The 15800-nt window shown below is 41.7% G+C and overlaps 1 protein-coding gene across 1 annotated transcript in view; it reads right to left on the bottom strand.

The window, feature by feature from the left end:
- The window catches only part of LOC124552439 (DNA replication licensing factor Mcm6), a 77438-nt gene that overhangs the window by 42732 nt on the left and 18906 nt on the right, over positions 1-15800 (bottom strand). The window contains exons 5-6 of the mRNA XM_047126712.1: positions 8098-8368; positions 4549-4720 (exon numbers count right to left, since the gene is read on the bottom strand). Coding sequence (XP_046982668.1) covers positions 4549-4720; positions 8098-8368 — 443 coding nt within the window. The remainder of the gene's footprint in view (positions 1-4548; positions 4721-8097; positions 8369-15800) is intronic.

Below are 15800 nucleotides of genomic sequence, written 5' to 3'. Positions count from 1 at the left end.
GCCATCACTGACTGCAGATGAGCTACTTGGAGAGCATTTGCAACCATTCATAGACTTAGTTTCCAAATAACAACGCAATGTTTATGGATGACAATGTGTCATGTCACTGGGTCACAATTGTTTGCGAGAGCTAGGCAGCGACGGGAGATATGGCACGAATCGTTACATCTTTTACTCGTTTACCTGTTCAAATCTGCTGAATAGTGCCCTGGTGCAAAGAAACTTAACCACTTAATATTTGTAAACACTACTGGACGGTCAACATTATGCCAGCATCATATTTTCTCCACAAACATTTTTTCGTAATGCGTAAATCGCGGGAAAATTATAAATACGTTGACGCAAAATCAGGTGCAAATTAACATTGCGCGCATAGGAAATTTGACAGGACCGATAAAAAATGTCGTAAACGGCGGGAAAATGTTAATTCCGGGAATGTAGAAGAGGGGTTATACCGCATGTCGGGCAATCTGGCTAGCCAAATCATTTGCCGGAATTGTCCAGAATGTTCTTCAAAGAAATCGCAAACAATCGTGGCCTAATGACATGACACACTGTCATCCACAAACATTGCATCGTTATTTGGGAACATGAAGTCCACAGACAGTTGCAAATGCTCTCCAAGTAGCTCATCTGCAGTCAATGATTGGTTCAATTGGACCAGAGGATCCAGTCCATTCTACGTAAACACAGCCCGAACATCATGAAGCAACCACCAGCTTGCACAGTGCCTTGTTGACAACTTCGTGGGGTTTGCACCACACCTAACTCTACCACCTGCTCTTACCAACTCACTGAAATTTTGACTTATCTGACCGTGGCACGGTTTTCCATTCAACCTACGGTCCAACCGATATGGTCACGAGCCCAGGAGAGGTGCTGGAGGATGTGCTACTGTTAGCAAAGGTACCTGCATCAGTCGTCTGCTGCCATAGCATATTAGCAGCAACTTTTACGGCACTGTCATAAAAGATACATTCGTCCCATTTCCCACACTGACACTGCTTTCTATGGTGTGTCACACAGTACTGCTTGTCTATTAGCAGTGACAACTCTACACAAGCACCACTGCTCTCAGTCATTAAGTGAAGCCCATCGTCCACTGCATTGTCTACGGTGGGAGGCTCTTTGATGCCGTGGATCTCTGAATATAGAATTCCGCAATGAGTTCCAAAATTAAATGTCCCTCATTTCTAGTTACAGCTATCATTTCACATCTTAATTCACATTGTGTGGCCATAATCGAGTTGGAAAACTTTTCACACAAATCACCAGAACGCAAATGACAGATCTACCAATGCACTGCTCTTTTATACCTTGTGTACGCCACCTGTATATGTCCATATCGCTATCCCACGACTTTTGTCGCCTCAGTGTGTAGGTTTGGGTGAAAGTTCCCAGATTGGTTGTGAGACTGCAAAATGGTACTGAAGGCTTCAGCTAACCCGGGAAGTTTCAGGGATAACTGCTTAATGGTGAAGTCAGGATAGTTACCACAGAATATACTCAGTATTAATCTACATCTACGTACAAGACGGCCTCTATGCATCTACAATATCTCGACAATGACACTTCCCGATCACTACAGCATCATCAGCAAACAGTTGGAAGATTGTTGCTCACCCTATCCATGACCTCGTTTATGTATAGAGAGAACAGGAGCAGCCCTGTCACACCTCCCTGGGACATTACTGATGAGACCCTTGCCTCTGATGAACACTCTTGTCCAGGGAATGAAACTTAGTTGTTGTACTTAACAACTACTTGATTTCTGAAATGCATTTCACTTAGCACCACATACAGGGTGTTACAAAAAGGTACGGCCAAACTTTCAGGAAACATTCCTCACACACAAAGAAAAGATGTTATGGGGACATGTGTCCAGAAACGCTTAATATACATGTTAGAGCTCATTTTAGTTTCGTCAGTATGTACTGTACTTCCTCGATTCACCGCCAGTTGGCCCAACTGAAGGAAGGTAATGTTGACTTCGGTGCTTGTGTTGACATGCGACTCATTGCTCTACAGTACTAGCATCAAGCACATCAGTACGTGGCATCAACAGGTTAGTGTTCATCACAAACGTGGTTTTGCAGTCAGTGCAATGTTCACAAACGCGGAGTTGGCAGATGCCCATTTGATGTATGGATTAGCATGGGGCAATAGTCGTGGCGCGGTACATTTGCATCGAGACAGATTTCCAGAACGAAGGTGTCCCGACAGGAAGACGTTTGAAGCAACTGATCAGCGTCTTAGGGAGCACGGAACATTCCAGCTTATGACTCGCGACTGGGGAAGACCTAGAACGACGAGGACACTTGCAATGGACGAGGCAATTCTTCGTGCAGCTGACGATAACCCTAATGTCAGCGTCAGGAGAAGCTGCTGCTGTACAAGGTAACGTTGACCACGTCACTGTATGGAGAGTGCTACGGGAGAACCAGTTGTTTCCGCATCATGTACAGCGTGTGCAGGCACTATCAGCAGCTGCTTGGCCTCCACGGGTACACTTCTGCGAATGGTTCATCCAACAATGTGTCAATCCTCATTTCAGTGCAAATGTTCTCTTTACGGATGACGCTTCACTCCAACGTGATCAAATTGTAAATTTTCACAATCAACATGTGTGGGCTGACGTGAATCCGCACGCAATTGTGCAATCACGTCATCAACACAGATTTTCTGTGAACGTTTGGGCAGGCATTGTTGGTAATGTCTTGATTGGGCCCCATGTTCTTCCACCTACGCTCAATGGAGCACGTTATCATGATTTCGTATGGGATACTCTACCTGTGCTGCTAGAACACGTGCCTTTACAAGTGCGACACAACATGTGGTTCATGCACGATGGAGCTCCTGCACATTTCAGTCGAAGTGTTCGAACGCTTCTCAACAACAGATTCGATGACCGATGGATTGGTAGAGGCGGACCAATTCTATAGCCTCCATGCCCTGCTCACCTCAACCCTCTTGACTTTCATTTATGGGGGTGTTTGAAAGCTCTTGCCTACGCAACCCCGGTACCAAATGTAGAGACTCTTCGTGCTCGTATTGTGGACGGCTGTGATACAATACGCCATTCTCCAGGGCTGCATCAGCGCATCAGGGATTCCATGCGACGGAGGGTGGATGCATGTATCCTCACCAACGGAGGACATTTTTAACATTTTCTGTAACAAAGTGTTTTAAGTCACGCTGGTACATTCTGTTGCTGTGTGTTTCCATTCCATGATTAATGTGATTTGAAGAGAAGTAATAAAATGAGCTCTAACATGAAAAGTAAGCATTTCCGGACACATGTCCATATAACACATTTTCTTTCTTTGTGTGTGAGGAATGTTTCTTGAAGGTTTGGCCGTACCTTTTTGTAACACCCTGTATATTGGCTAAAGTATAGTCATATGAGGTATCAAGTAAAATTTGTGACTGGACTGAAGATTTTTGGTAGGGAGGCTGCAGCATATTTTTTTCGAGAGTCACTGACAGATGTACAAGTAACTTCAGGCGTGCTCCTGGGAAATATGTCGGGGCACTTACTGTTCATGTTGCATATTAATGATTTTGCGGACTATATTAATAGTAGCCCCAGACTTTTTGAGGATGGTGCAGTTATCTGCAATGAAGCACTATCTGAAAGAAGCTGCATACATATTCAGTCAGATCTTGATAAGATTTCAAAGTGGTGCAGAGATACGCAACATGCTTTAAATGTTCAGAAATGTAAAATTATGCATTTCATTTCACAAAACAAGACAAAAAAACGTAGCATCCTGTGACTATGTCAATGGGTCACAGGTCCAATCAACCAACTTACATAAATTCCTGGGTGTAGCATTTTGTAGGGATATGAAGTGGAATGGTCACACAGGCTCAGTCGTGGATAAGACAGGTGGTAGACTTTGATTTATTGGTAGAACACTAGGGAAGTGCAATCAGTCTACAAAATAGATTGTTAACAAATTACTCACGCGACCCATCCTAGAATATTTTTTAAGTGTGGGACCTGTACCAAACAAGACTATCAGGGGACATTGAACATGTACAAAGAAGGGGAGCACAAAGGGTCACAGGTTTGTTTGGCCTGTGGGACTGTGTCAGAGATGTGCCGAAGAAACTGAACTTGCAGACTAAGACAGACGAGAAGTATCCTGAGAAAGTCTACTTACAAAGTTTCAAGAACTGGCTATAAATTATGAATCTAGGAATATAGTACAACCTCCTATGTATCACTCAAATAGGGACAGTGAAGACAAGATTAGATTACTTACAGCACACACAGAGGCATTTGATTGATAATTTTTACCACACTGCACACATGAATGGAATGAGAAGAACCCTAGTGACTGGTGCAGTGGGACATACCCTCTGCCATGCACCCCACAGTGGTTTGCAAAGTACAGATGAAGTCTTCGAGCCACTCACATATCTAAGAACACATTCCGTATGCTAAGACCTCTGCTGAAAACCTGCGCTGTCTGAGATTTTCTTTCCTGATCCCTTGAACTAGTACTAACTACGTGCAGTGTTTCTCACTGCACCGCTACTCACCTCTTTTGACTTCGTCGTTGCCATGTATCGTGGGGAAGAGGCTGGAAACGAGGTTCTGGTAGAGGTTTCGGTCTCTGCTCATCTCGTACACCTTGTTCCACTCGGCATCAGTCATCTGCTGCTTCATTATCTCGGCAGTCATCTCCTCCATGTGCAGTTCTGCACCCCCAAACTGAAACCACATTTCGCTATTGTACTCCGACCAGCTTACAACATGCAAATTGATGATTCAAATAAATTGACACCTGAACATTACACTCGGGCAACACTCAACGAGGATGTCACTGTAAGAAGAAGAGTATCTGAGAAGGTGAAAAAAGACAGGTGGGTGTGTTGTCAGAGATCGGTGCACAATATCAGTGAGGGAACCTGAACTGAGAGGAAGTTATAGGATAGACGGGCAGAAACTGTCGGGTGAAGGGTGTGAGAACAGTAATTTACCACAGGCAGAGGCCGGGATGACTTTGAAAGCCGAAAATGTGTTGTAAAGATAACTGCCAACTGTACAGTTCAGAAAAACTTGTGGTGAATGTAAGGATCCAGATGGTCCGGGTTGTAGGCAATCAGACATCACTCCACCTGTGAAAGCAACCATGTCCTATATCAACTGTGCTGCAAACAATTTCACTGCTTTTTATATTGGTATGACTATGGACCAGCTGTCTACCAGGATGAACAGCAACGCCAAACTGTGGCCGAGAGCCATCTTGCGGCACAACATGCATCTGATCATAACACGGTTGATTTCAATGGTTGCTTCACAACTAAGGCCACCTGGACCATCCCCTCCGCCACCAACTTTTTCAAGCTGTGCAGATGGAAGTTATTCATACAACACACTTTTTATTCCCAAAATAATCGTCTGCAGTGCCCTTGCTTAATATTAAAGTGTGACAATTCTTACTGGCTTCTTTTGTAGAAATAGGATGCCCGTGCAGCCTGATCAATGACCCCACAGCTGCATTTCACAGTCAATACGGCTGTGGAATAGAGCACGGCACATACAGGAAGAGACAGAAAAATGGGAACATTTCCACAGTCCAATAAAACTAGAAGTGATGAAGGAAAGAAATTGCATTCATAGTAATTCAAACCTTACAACTTTGCCATTTACGAAACATTGATAGCATTTATCACTTTTTAAAAAGTTACATCCTTTAGATGGTGTCGTCCTAAATGAATACATTCGTGAAACCTGCTGCTGAGATTCCTCGTTGACCACTGCAACATCTCAGCTGGGATACTGTGAACTGCATCTCGAATTCTCTGTTTTAACTTGTCCAGGGTTCTTGGCTGAATCATGTGACATTGCTCTTGAGGTAGCCCCACAAGAAAAAAAAACCACACATGGATAAATCTGGTGATCTAGGGGGCCAGGGAATGTTACCAAATCGTGAGGTCACACGGTTGCCAAACAGTTCTCGCACATATGCCATCGATTGCCGTGCAGTGTGTGAGTCGCTCCGTCCTGTTGGAACCAGGCTTCTTGAACGTTTTGAAAGTTGTTCAATGCAGGTGTAACGAAAGTTCGTAACATCTCCACATAACAATCGGCACTGACAGTTATTGTTTTTCCCTGTTCATTTGCGGAAAAAATACCCTCCGATAATCCTGTCGTGAAACACTACACCATACTATCACTTTACTGCGTGTAAAGCGCACTAATGAATGTCATTAGGATTTGTGTTTGACCAGTAACGGTAGTTCTGTTTATCCACATAACCTGTGAGGTGAAAATGTGAATCATCTGACATCCACAACTTTTTTAGAAATTCATCGTCATTGCTTATTTTTGTCATCATTTGTTGACAGAATCCTAATTGAAACCAGTAATTATTGTTCTTCAATTGTTGCACCATTTGTAGTTTGTACAGATGAAATTTTATACGGAGATTAAGAATTCTGTGAACACACTCCCGGGACATTCCAACCACTGCTGCTTGCTTACGAATTGAATGCCGTGGGCTCTGTAAGACACTCATGTACAAGATCAATGTTCGCTGGTGAACGCACACTTCTTGATCGTCCTGTTGGTTTCTTCTTGCGGGCAGATCCAGTCACTTCAAAGTTATTAAGCCAACATTTTATCACGTGTTTCGACGGACCGGCATGATGACGTCCTGAATTATAAACATCAAAACTCCCTCTGTACGCTATCAAACTATCATTGTTTCTATAAAACATTTTTATGGCTAATGCACGCTGTTTTCCTTTCCACTGATCCACGATTACTGAAATAGCAGACTGTTTACTCGCTAAGTGTCATGAACCCACAGTGCTGCCATTTGCCCATGGCTGCCACTACTCATTTCAAACATTCCATTATTATGTCTCCCTGTAGTTACCCGATACTGGTCTGTAATTACATTTTCCATCAGCCTCAGAAAGTATACTATATGTGAGAGTTCCTCACATACACACTCATTGTGTCTACTTCACAAGTTTGTTATAATTACAAATTCCAGCAATTTTAAAAATTCTAAAAGGTCCAGGAATGTCCTTTACCACAGCCACATTTCATACGATGAGTTTTTCCTTCATTTATTTCAATCTTATTTGACAGAATCACTTTTCCACCCTTCCAAATGACTCATCTGATTCCCTGTGCAGTATGTTACTATCTTGGCTTAGACCATTTACAAAAATGAGGAGAAAGAGGAACTGCGACACAGCCTTGGGGCACATCATGTTCTAATTTCTGCCCCAAAGATGCCACCCCTGGGACAAAGCAGAGACTACGAAGGTGATACATATACACATCAGACGATGCTGGATGAATAAGATGAGGAAATGAGATGTTGGCAATAGCTGATGATCTGTGTTGTAGGGTACCAAAATACTGGCAATGGCTGAAGTAGAGAGGATATAAAAGGCCCAGTTGCTATAGCAATAAAACCGTTTCTGAAAAACATAAATTTGCGGACATCAAATATAAATTTAAGTACTAGGAAGTCTTTTCTGGAAGTATCTGTTCAGAGTGCAGCCTCGTACACAAGTGATACATGCACGAAAAATAGGACAGGTGAGAAGGTTAGGGGTAGGTTGGTTACTTCAACAGATCATATGCACGATAAATTGTAATTATGTGGTAAAAGTTGATTTAAAATACGATGCCGCATGAGAATGCTGTGACTATATAGGTAATTCAAAGACTTAATTAGGAGATACTGAACAGAATGGGGGAGAAAACAGCATTACGGCAAAACTTGGGCTTTAACTGATATGACAAATCACGATTATGGAGGGTAGTATGAATGGTAAGAACTGTACAGCGAGACAAAGACTACTACATTAAGCAGGTTCAAACTGACGTAGGTTGCAGTAATTACGCAGAGGTGGAGACCACACAGAATAGACTTTTGTGTAGAGCTGTAAGTAACCAGTCTACAGGCCGAAGGCAATGATGACGACGACAAGAACAGTGTCTGTCAATGTACCTACCACTGAAAGAACACGTCCCGAGTTGTCAGTTCCATGCAATGTTTCTGTAACTGATTCACAGTTACCCGCAGACTCAATTTGGCAGCACAGACAACATGGCACGCTTACCCTGGGATTGGTGGGAGCGACGCTGCAGGCGAGGAAGGCCATGCGGTAGTTGAGCTCTCGCACGCCGAGAGCCCTCAGACCGCGCACGCCCTCTCCCGCCATCTGCGCCGCCGCCTGGTCTCCCGCTTTGTGCCTCGAGGCCAGCTCGGCACGCTGCCCGGGCGTCGACATCACGCCCACGTCCGGCACCACTATCAGTGTGCCCGTGAAATCGTACTGATCGCCCGCCTGCACCATGTCCACAATCTCGGCTCTCAGCACCACCTCTACACTGTGGATGGACATTTTTATGATCACAAAATGTACTTGTCAAAACCCACTACAAACATTTGTTGTCTTTGATGTACAGTGAAACCCTGCATTTAAACTTTTTGAGGGAATTTTAAAAAATGGTGTATAAAGTAGGGAAAATGTAAAATGTGGGGAATAACTCTTTAGTGGTAAAATTACATTTGTGATCCCCATTGCATTTTTGTAGTTTCTTTATAATATATGGACATAATAGCCATGAAGATACTTGTCAGGGATTTGTTTATTATCCAATAAACATTATCCGAATCTTGTAATATCTTTAGCCACTGATGTAACTGGAAGCGGTAACTGTCTGGGAAGCAGAAACGTTTGACTTAATGTCATTTATCATACCCTATATTTTTTGAAAGCCTGCAGTTGTGTTATTCATTATTTGACAATTACACACTGCATCAGTTACATATTTTTCATGCTTAGCACAACACTTTTCAAGAATTTATTCTCGTTGCCAAGCACAGATATCCACATAACTATTTTGTGAGATGTTTGCATATGTGCTGGTCTGCATCTCAAGCACCATAATCATATTTTTGAGGTTATAAGATATTGTGCCACCTCCACCCTGCAAAAAAAAATCCTCAGACACACAAACCATCACTCACATTATTTCTGTGTGAAACATCACAAAAAATACTTAGGTATATGTTATTAAAAACATATTATATAAATTTTCAAAATATTTTGCGAAGCATGAAAAAATACACAACTTGTGCAGTGATTCATTACTCAAACTGGAAGCATTTGAACAACTCAAAAAGCGCAAAGGTTGTCAACTAGTGCTCAAGTGGTTAACAAATGAAACACTTGAGTTATGTACTTGATGTGTCATGATGATCAAAATGTTGAACACACACAGTGGAGACTTTCAAAACTGTTGTGATCGGTCACTATTCGAACGAACCTATAAGGAAGTTACTCCAATCAGCCACCACAAATTGTTCCAATTTTTGCCAGTTCAGATCTGTTGGATTCGAACTGTTGAGAGGAGCACACTGGTGTCGAGAAACTTAACAGCATAATATTTGTAAACACTAACTGAAAGCCAACGCCATCCCAGAGTCATTTTATGTCAATTAAGTCAGTTTTTTCTCCATGAACAGTGTTTCGTAAAGGGTAAATTGTGGGAAAGTTTAAATATGTTAACACAAAATCAGGTGTGAATTAACATTGTTAACCTAGGAAATTTGACAGGAGTGTTAAAAAATGATGTAACGGAAAGAAAATGTTAATTCCGGGAATGTAAAAGCGGAATTTTATACTGTATTAATTCCTATGTTTTCATATTAAAAGTACATTTACTCCTTAGTGGTTTTTTTCATTGACAGACATCACTTTCCCTGAACTGTGATACAATCGCAATACAAGATACAAAATTCATTTTCATGTAAACCATGGCTCCTTGTCTAGGATTCAAAGTGAAGTCTGTGATGTGTGTTGTGTAAAAGACTGAGATTAACTTACTGTAGTATAGAACACATACAGAGTGATCTTATTACATGGTTATATAAATAATTTTGGTGAGTTCTCTATTTTTCACCTTACGCTAAATTTTGTTTAGTGACATTTGAGACAATATGGCAAATACTTCAACAGAATTTTGTTCATGCCTTATTGTTCATAAAGTAAAAATGCACTACTTACTATGTAAAACGTATGACGGTGTACTAATGAAAACATACATACTGTAAAATTAATTGTTAAAAATACTCATACTGTATGAGGGAATACTGAAAAGTAATGCCTCCAATTTTTTGTGTGTAAACTCTTACAGCTTGTTAAAGAAAACATTATTAACATTCTACATCTTTATTCTTCATTTCTACATATTTATCTCTCAACAATGTAATGAAAAGGATAGTTGCTCTTCACCATACAGCGGAGATGCTGAGTCACAGACAGGCACAACAAAAAAACTGTCGGAAAGTTAGCTTTCGGTCAACAAGGCTATTGTCAGACAACATAAACCCATGACCACACTCACTCACGCACGCACAGATGAGCACAGTCTATGATAGCTGAAGCCAGATTGTGACTGTGACTGTGACTGTGTGTGTGTGTGTGTGTGTGTGTGTGTGTGTGTGTGTGTGTGTGTGTGTGTGTGTTCCGACAAAAGCCTTGTTGGCCAAAAGCTAAATTTCCGACCGTCTTTTTGCTGTGCGTATCTGCAACTCAGCATCTCCGCTATATGGTGAGTAGAAACTATCCTTTTCATTCTACTGTTACATTCTGTCCTGGATTTTTCATTGTTTTATTTATTTCTCATCATAATCACCCTGGTGCTGAACACATTTCTGCCAACGACAGACCAGCTTATTGATACCGTCACTGTAGAATGATTGACTTCATCGACGGAGCCACAACTTCGCCTCTACTTGCATCGCTTCATCGCTATCAAAGTCAAGTCCTCAATGATGTTCTTTAAGCTTTGGAAATAGATGAAAATCATATGGGACCAAGTTGAGATGATGACAGTGAATCCAAGGCACCAATTGTTGCAGATGATGCAATGCTCGTGTGCAATCTGGCATTGTCCATGTGTGGATGAATTATTTGAATTCATGCTTTCAGTTTTCTGAACTATTTCTCACAACTGACAGTTACATTGCACACCACTATGTCACATGCTACAATTTGGAGTCCTCTAGTGGCAGAATGTTGCAACTTACGTCAGTGAAGTGGGAAAGTTGACCGAGTACAAAAGATGTGTGTATGTTTCAAAAAAATTGGCTCTGAGCACCATGGGACTTAACATCTGAGGTCATCAGTCCCCTAGAACTTAGAACTACTTAAACCTAACTAACCTAAGGACATCACACACATCCATGCCTGAGGCAGGATTCGAACCTGCGACCGTAGCAGTCGTGCGGTTCCGGACTGACGCGCCTAGAACCACTCGGCCACCGCGGCCGGCTGTGTATGTTTCCTGCTAAGTGTGCTGTCAAGCATAAATGATTTTTTACAGATTATCATTAACTGTAAGTTGCTTAAAATAGCATTTCTGATAATACCCAAGACTGCTTACATTGTCGGCAAGTTATATCAGAGATTGCAGCTGCAACCACTCGGTATTATTATTATTATTATTATTATTATTATTATTATTATTTATTGGTAGAAGTGCTACTGCTGGCATTAGTAGTAGTTGTAGTAGTAGAGACTCAGTATTAAGTGCTGTTGATTTCAGTTCTGTTTATGTGAATAAATAAAGAAATATGTTATTTCAAAACTTTTCAATTAAACAAAATCCTCATAACCAGGTAAGAGCACAAAAAATCCTAAATATTAACCTCAGTACTTCTGCTGCAATGGCTAACACTCTTCGATACATCGGGTTCAGTTTGGTAAGAAACCAAGTAATACACAAAAACTCTGTTTATCAAGCAACACACATTAAGATGCAGATACGACACATAAAATAATATTTCTGAACTTAAATTTTGACTTCATGTGTCTTAAGTTATTACAGAGACTCAAAATTTACAATACTTTGTCAAGCAGATACTTACACAACTAACAAACTACATCTATACTCTGCAAACCAGTGAAGTGCATGGTAGTGGGGACATCCCATTGTACAAGTTAACAGGCTGGGGGGAGCATTCCTACAGCCAGGGAGACTTTGTTCAGCACATACACCATGTTGTGCAATGCTGCTAGCAAGTCAGTGCTATGTGGAGTGGGACTCTGTGTGAGGACATCTTTCAAACATTGTATGGATCACAGCTAACTCAGAGAATAACTCCAATCATAAATATTAACAACAATAATCCATTTTTGTATAGAAAGTGTCAGGGGAAGGAAATCTAAGTCATCAGTCACAGTTGGGGCATTACTATGACACAGTAAACTTCATGTTTTGCTAAATAAATGATGTGATGAGTCACTCGAGAATATACGAGGAAGTATAATACAGTATCACATTACAGGCAAGATTTTGAAGCATGCTACCTCAGTAAGTTGCCACTGGGACGTAATAAATGGAAGGAACAGTCTAATAAGTAGATAATATCAACTGAAAGTAAACCAAAGAATAAGAAGCAGAAAAGAGATTAGTGACAAACTTAACATCACAATTGAGGACTACAATGACAAGGAAGTTAAGAAATTCTGCTACCTTGAAAGCAAAGTAACATGTCGTACATGAAGCAAAGATGACAAGAAAAGCAGACTGGTACAGACAAGGAGAGCATACCCAGCCAAGAAAAGTCTACTGGTATCAAACATAGCCTTCATACGAAGAAGAAATTTCTGAAAATGTACATTTGGAGCACAGCATTGTATGGTAATGAAACTGAGCTGGAGGGGATAAAAACTGTAGAGGATGACAGAGATTGGATTATATAATTAAAATAAACCATGCTAGTACAAGTATCCCTGTTTTACATTCATTCCTAAGAGACGCCTCACACTATCACTTTACAGCACTGCCAAATGCAAAAGACACTGTCGTACTATCTGCAACACAGAACATGATTTTCTGGATGATGTAATGTGTTTAATGTATGGAAACTCATTTCAACAGGTATTGGTAAGTTTGATTACCATTTCATTCACAAAATACAGACAAAATAATTATAGCTTTACTTTTGAAGTAGAAATATCATAAATAACAATTATATGTATGTTCCTGTCACATACAAAAACCCCACAGCTATAAGTAAATTTCTATGTTTCCCTTTTCTAATTGCAATACAGAAAATTGACAGCATTACATAATTGTAAGAATTAGAATTATTACTATTTGTTCACATAAATACATCTTTGTATCATGTTTCATAAACACAGAGAGAACAAGGAGAGTTCTGGTGGCAGATGACAACGCGACTCACTTCCATGGATGACCAGCAGTGTCTTAATTAAAAAACACCTATACCATAGAATACATACAAAATTAAATTCCAGGACTTTTTTTTTAAATGATCATGATCAAGTCAAGTGCATCATTACATAAAGACAACTATACTTAACGTCCGTGTTGCAGGTAGGTTCTTGGAGAATGTAAATACTTTTGGATTAAAGGAGAGCTCTCACCGAAACATTGAATTGTCAATAGCCACACACAAAGGAAAGAAAACTTGCTAGCTTTGGGATTACTCTTTGACAAACTAGAACAACACGCAACCCTGCTGATCTGTCACCAATGGACGCCGATGCTTTAAAGAGCTACGCAGCTGTTCAGTGAGCAACTATTCTGCGCACGCGCGCACACACACACACACACACACACACACACACACACACACACACACCTGTGGCCCTACTTATTGCTGCTGCTGGACTAGCATTTCCAATTTTTCAGCAGATAGAGTGGAATCTTCTCACAGAATATGTTTTGTTCATGCCGAATTGTTCTCATGAAATGAAATTATCGCCTGCGTATTTCTCTGTTTAGGAGGATTAATCTTGTGTATTTGTGAGTGTAAGTTCTTTCAGTGTGAAGCAGAATAGTTGCTCACTGAACAGCTGCGTAGCTCTTTAAAGCATCGGCGTCCATTGGTGACAGATCAGCAGGGTTGCAGATTGCATATTTAGGATTGTCTGCTTTTATAGTTCACTTCTTCAGTTAGTCTCGTTATGACGGATAGGATGTGTGCGTGCTGTGTGCAGACGCATGAGCAGCTGGCCACAGTTCGCGAACAGCTCAATGTGGTGTTGGCAAGGTCGGTCACCTTCAGGCTGCTGCCTCGGGTTTTAGCGGAGGCAGAGAATCTGGCATGTCGTACGGGACACCTCAGATGTTGGTTGTCTTGCCCACGGACTCTGCTTCTAAGGCACCTGCTAGTGCACCCAACACAGTGGATCCATTCTTACAGCAGAGTGAGTGGCGGGTGGTAACGCATTCGCTTTGCTCGAGGCGGAGGTCCAATGAGGAGACTGGCTGCCTGGCCTCACCCATTCACCCTCTGAGTGGACACCTACAGCTGTCCGCTCCTTCAGCAGGGTCTGAGAAGTCACACGGAAGGAGGGGATTGACTAGTTATTGGAAGCTCCAATGTCAAGTGCATTAAGGAGTGCCTTAGGCAGATAGCATTCAGGGCTGGACAGAATGTCTGTGTGCACTCAGTATGTCTGCTTGGGGACCTAATCTGAGATATGGAGGCGGCCTTGCCTGTGGTTATCGAGCTTGCAGTCATCTGCACGTTGTGGCTCACATCGGCACCAGTGACCTCTGTCACACGGATTCCGAAGCGATCCTCAGTTCATACAGGCAGCTGGCAGAGGGGGGGAATACTGCCGCCCTCGCATGCGGGGTGCGAGCAGAGCTCGCAATTTGCAGAATTGTTCCCAGAGTTGATCAGGGTCCTTCGGTTTCGAGCCGAGAGGAGGGTCTCAACCAAAGCCTTTGTCGACTCTGTGATGGTCTTCGCTGCATATTTCTAGACCTCCATTATTGTGTGGGTATTTGTAGGACTCCCCTTGATAGGTCAAGTGTGCACTACAGCAATGGAGTACTTGTGAAGAGTAAATGAGGGTTTTTTAGGCTAGGCTGTGGTTTGAGATGCTCTGATAAACTCTCGCCAGTTGCCTCACAGCAAGGGAAGACACGTGGCATTCAGAATAAAAACACTTCAACTATCACAATTTTATCAGTAAACCGTCGAAGTACTCGTAATAAAGTTCTCGCACTCAAATTACTCTTGGGACCGAGAGCTCGCTGAAACCCGAAGTGGAAAGCTCTGAGATATTTAGGAAGTCATGGAACGTATATTGGAAAGACAGATTACGGGCCTTAGGAGGGGTTAGTGTTCATTGCAGTTGACAAAAATATTGCCTCTATTGAGATCGAAGTTGAGTGCGGCAGTGAGGTCACATGAACACGATAACAGGTATAGGTGAAATTAAGTTAATTGTTGGATGTTTCTACCGGCTATCCGATTCTGCTGTGACAGTTCTAGTCATTCAGAGAGAGTCTACGGTAAATTGTCTTGAGCAACTAGCTCAGCAGCCCACATTGAATGGAAATATCTTAGATCTTGTAGCTACAAATATGATGGACCTTATTGACTATGTCAATACAGAAATGGCGATTTGCGATCATGATGTCATCATAGCAACTATGATTTCAGAAGTTAATAAATCAGTCAAGAAGGCTAGGATATAGTTTCTGTTAGTTAGAGCACGTAAGTAGTTATTAACATCTCACTTAGGCAGTGAACTGGCATCACTTAGTTCCAGTAACATGGAAGTAGAGGAATTATGGACAAAGTTTAAGTAGATTGGGTATCATGAGCTGCCTCGTAAGTGGATAAAGGATGGAAAATACCCACAATGGTTTCATAAAGAAATTCAGCAGACGGTGAGGAAGCAGAGGCTGTTGTGCTATCAGTTCAAAGGAGAATGCATAAACGAAAACAAGCAAAGGTTAACAGAGATTCATATGTCTGTGAAAA

Source organism: Schistocerca americana, chromosome 10, assembly GCF_021461395.2.
Source record: "Schistocerca americana isolate TAMUIC-IGC-003095 chromosome 10, iqSchAmer2.1, whole genome shotgun sequence".
NCBI classification, from domain to species: domain Eukaryota; kingdom Metazoa; phylum Arthropoda; class Insecta; order Orthoptera; family Acrididae; genus Schistocerca; species Schistocerca americana.
Note: the sequence above shows the minus strand (reverse complement) of the source record. Positions and strands in the feature narration are given on the sequence as shown.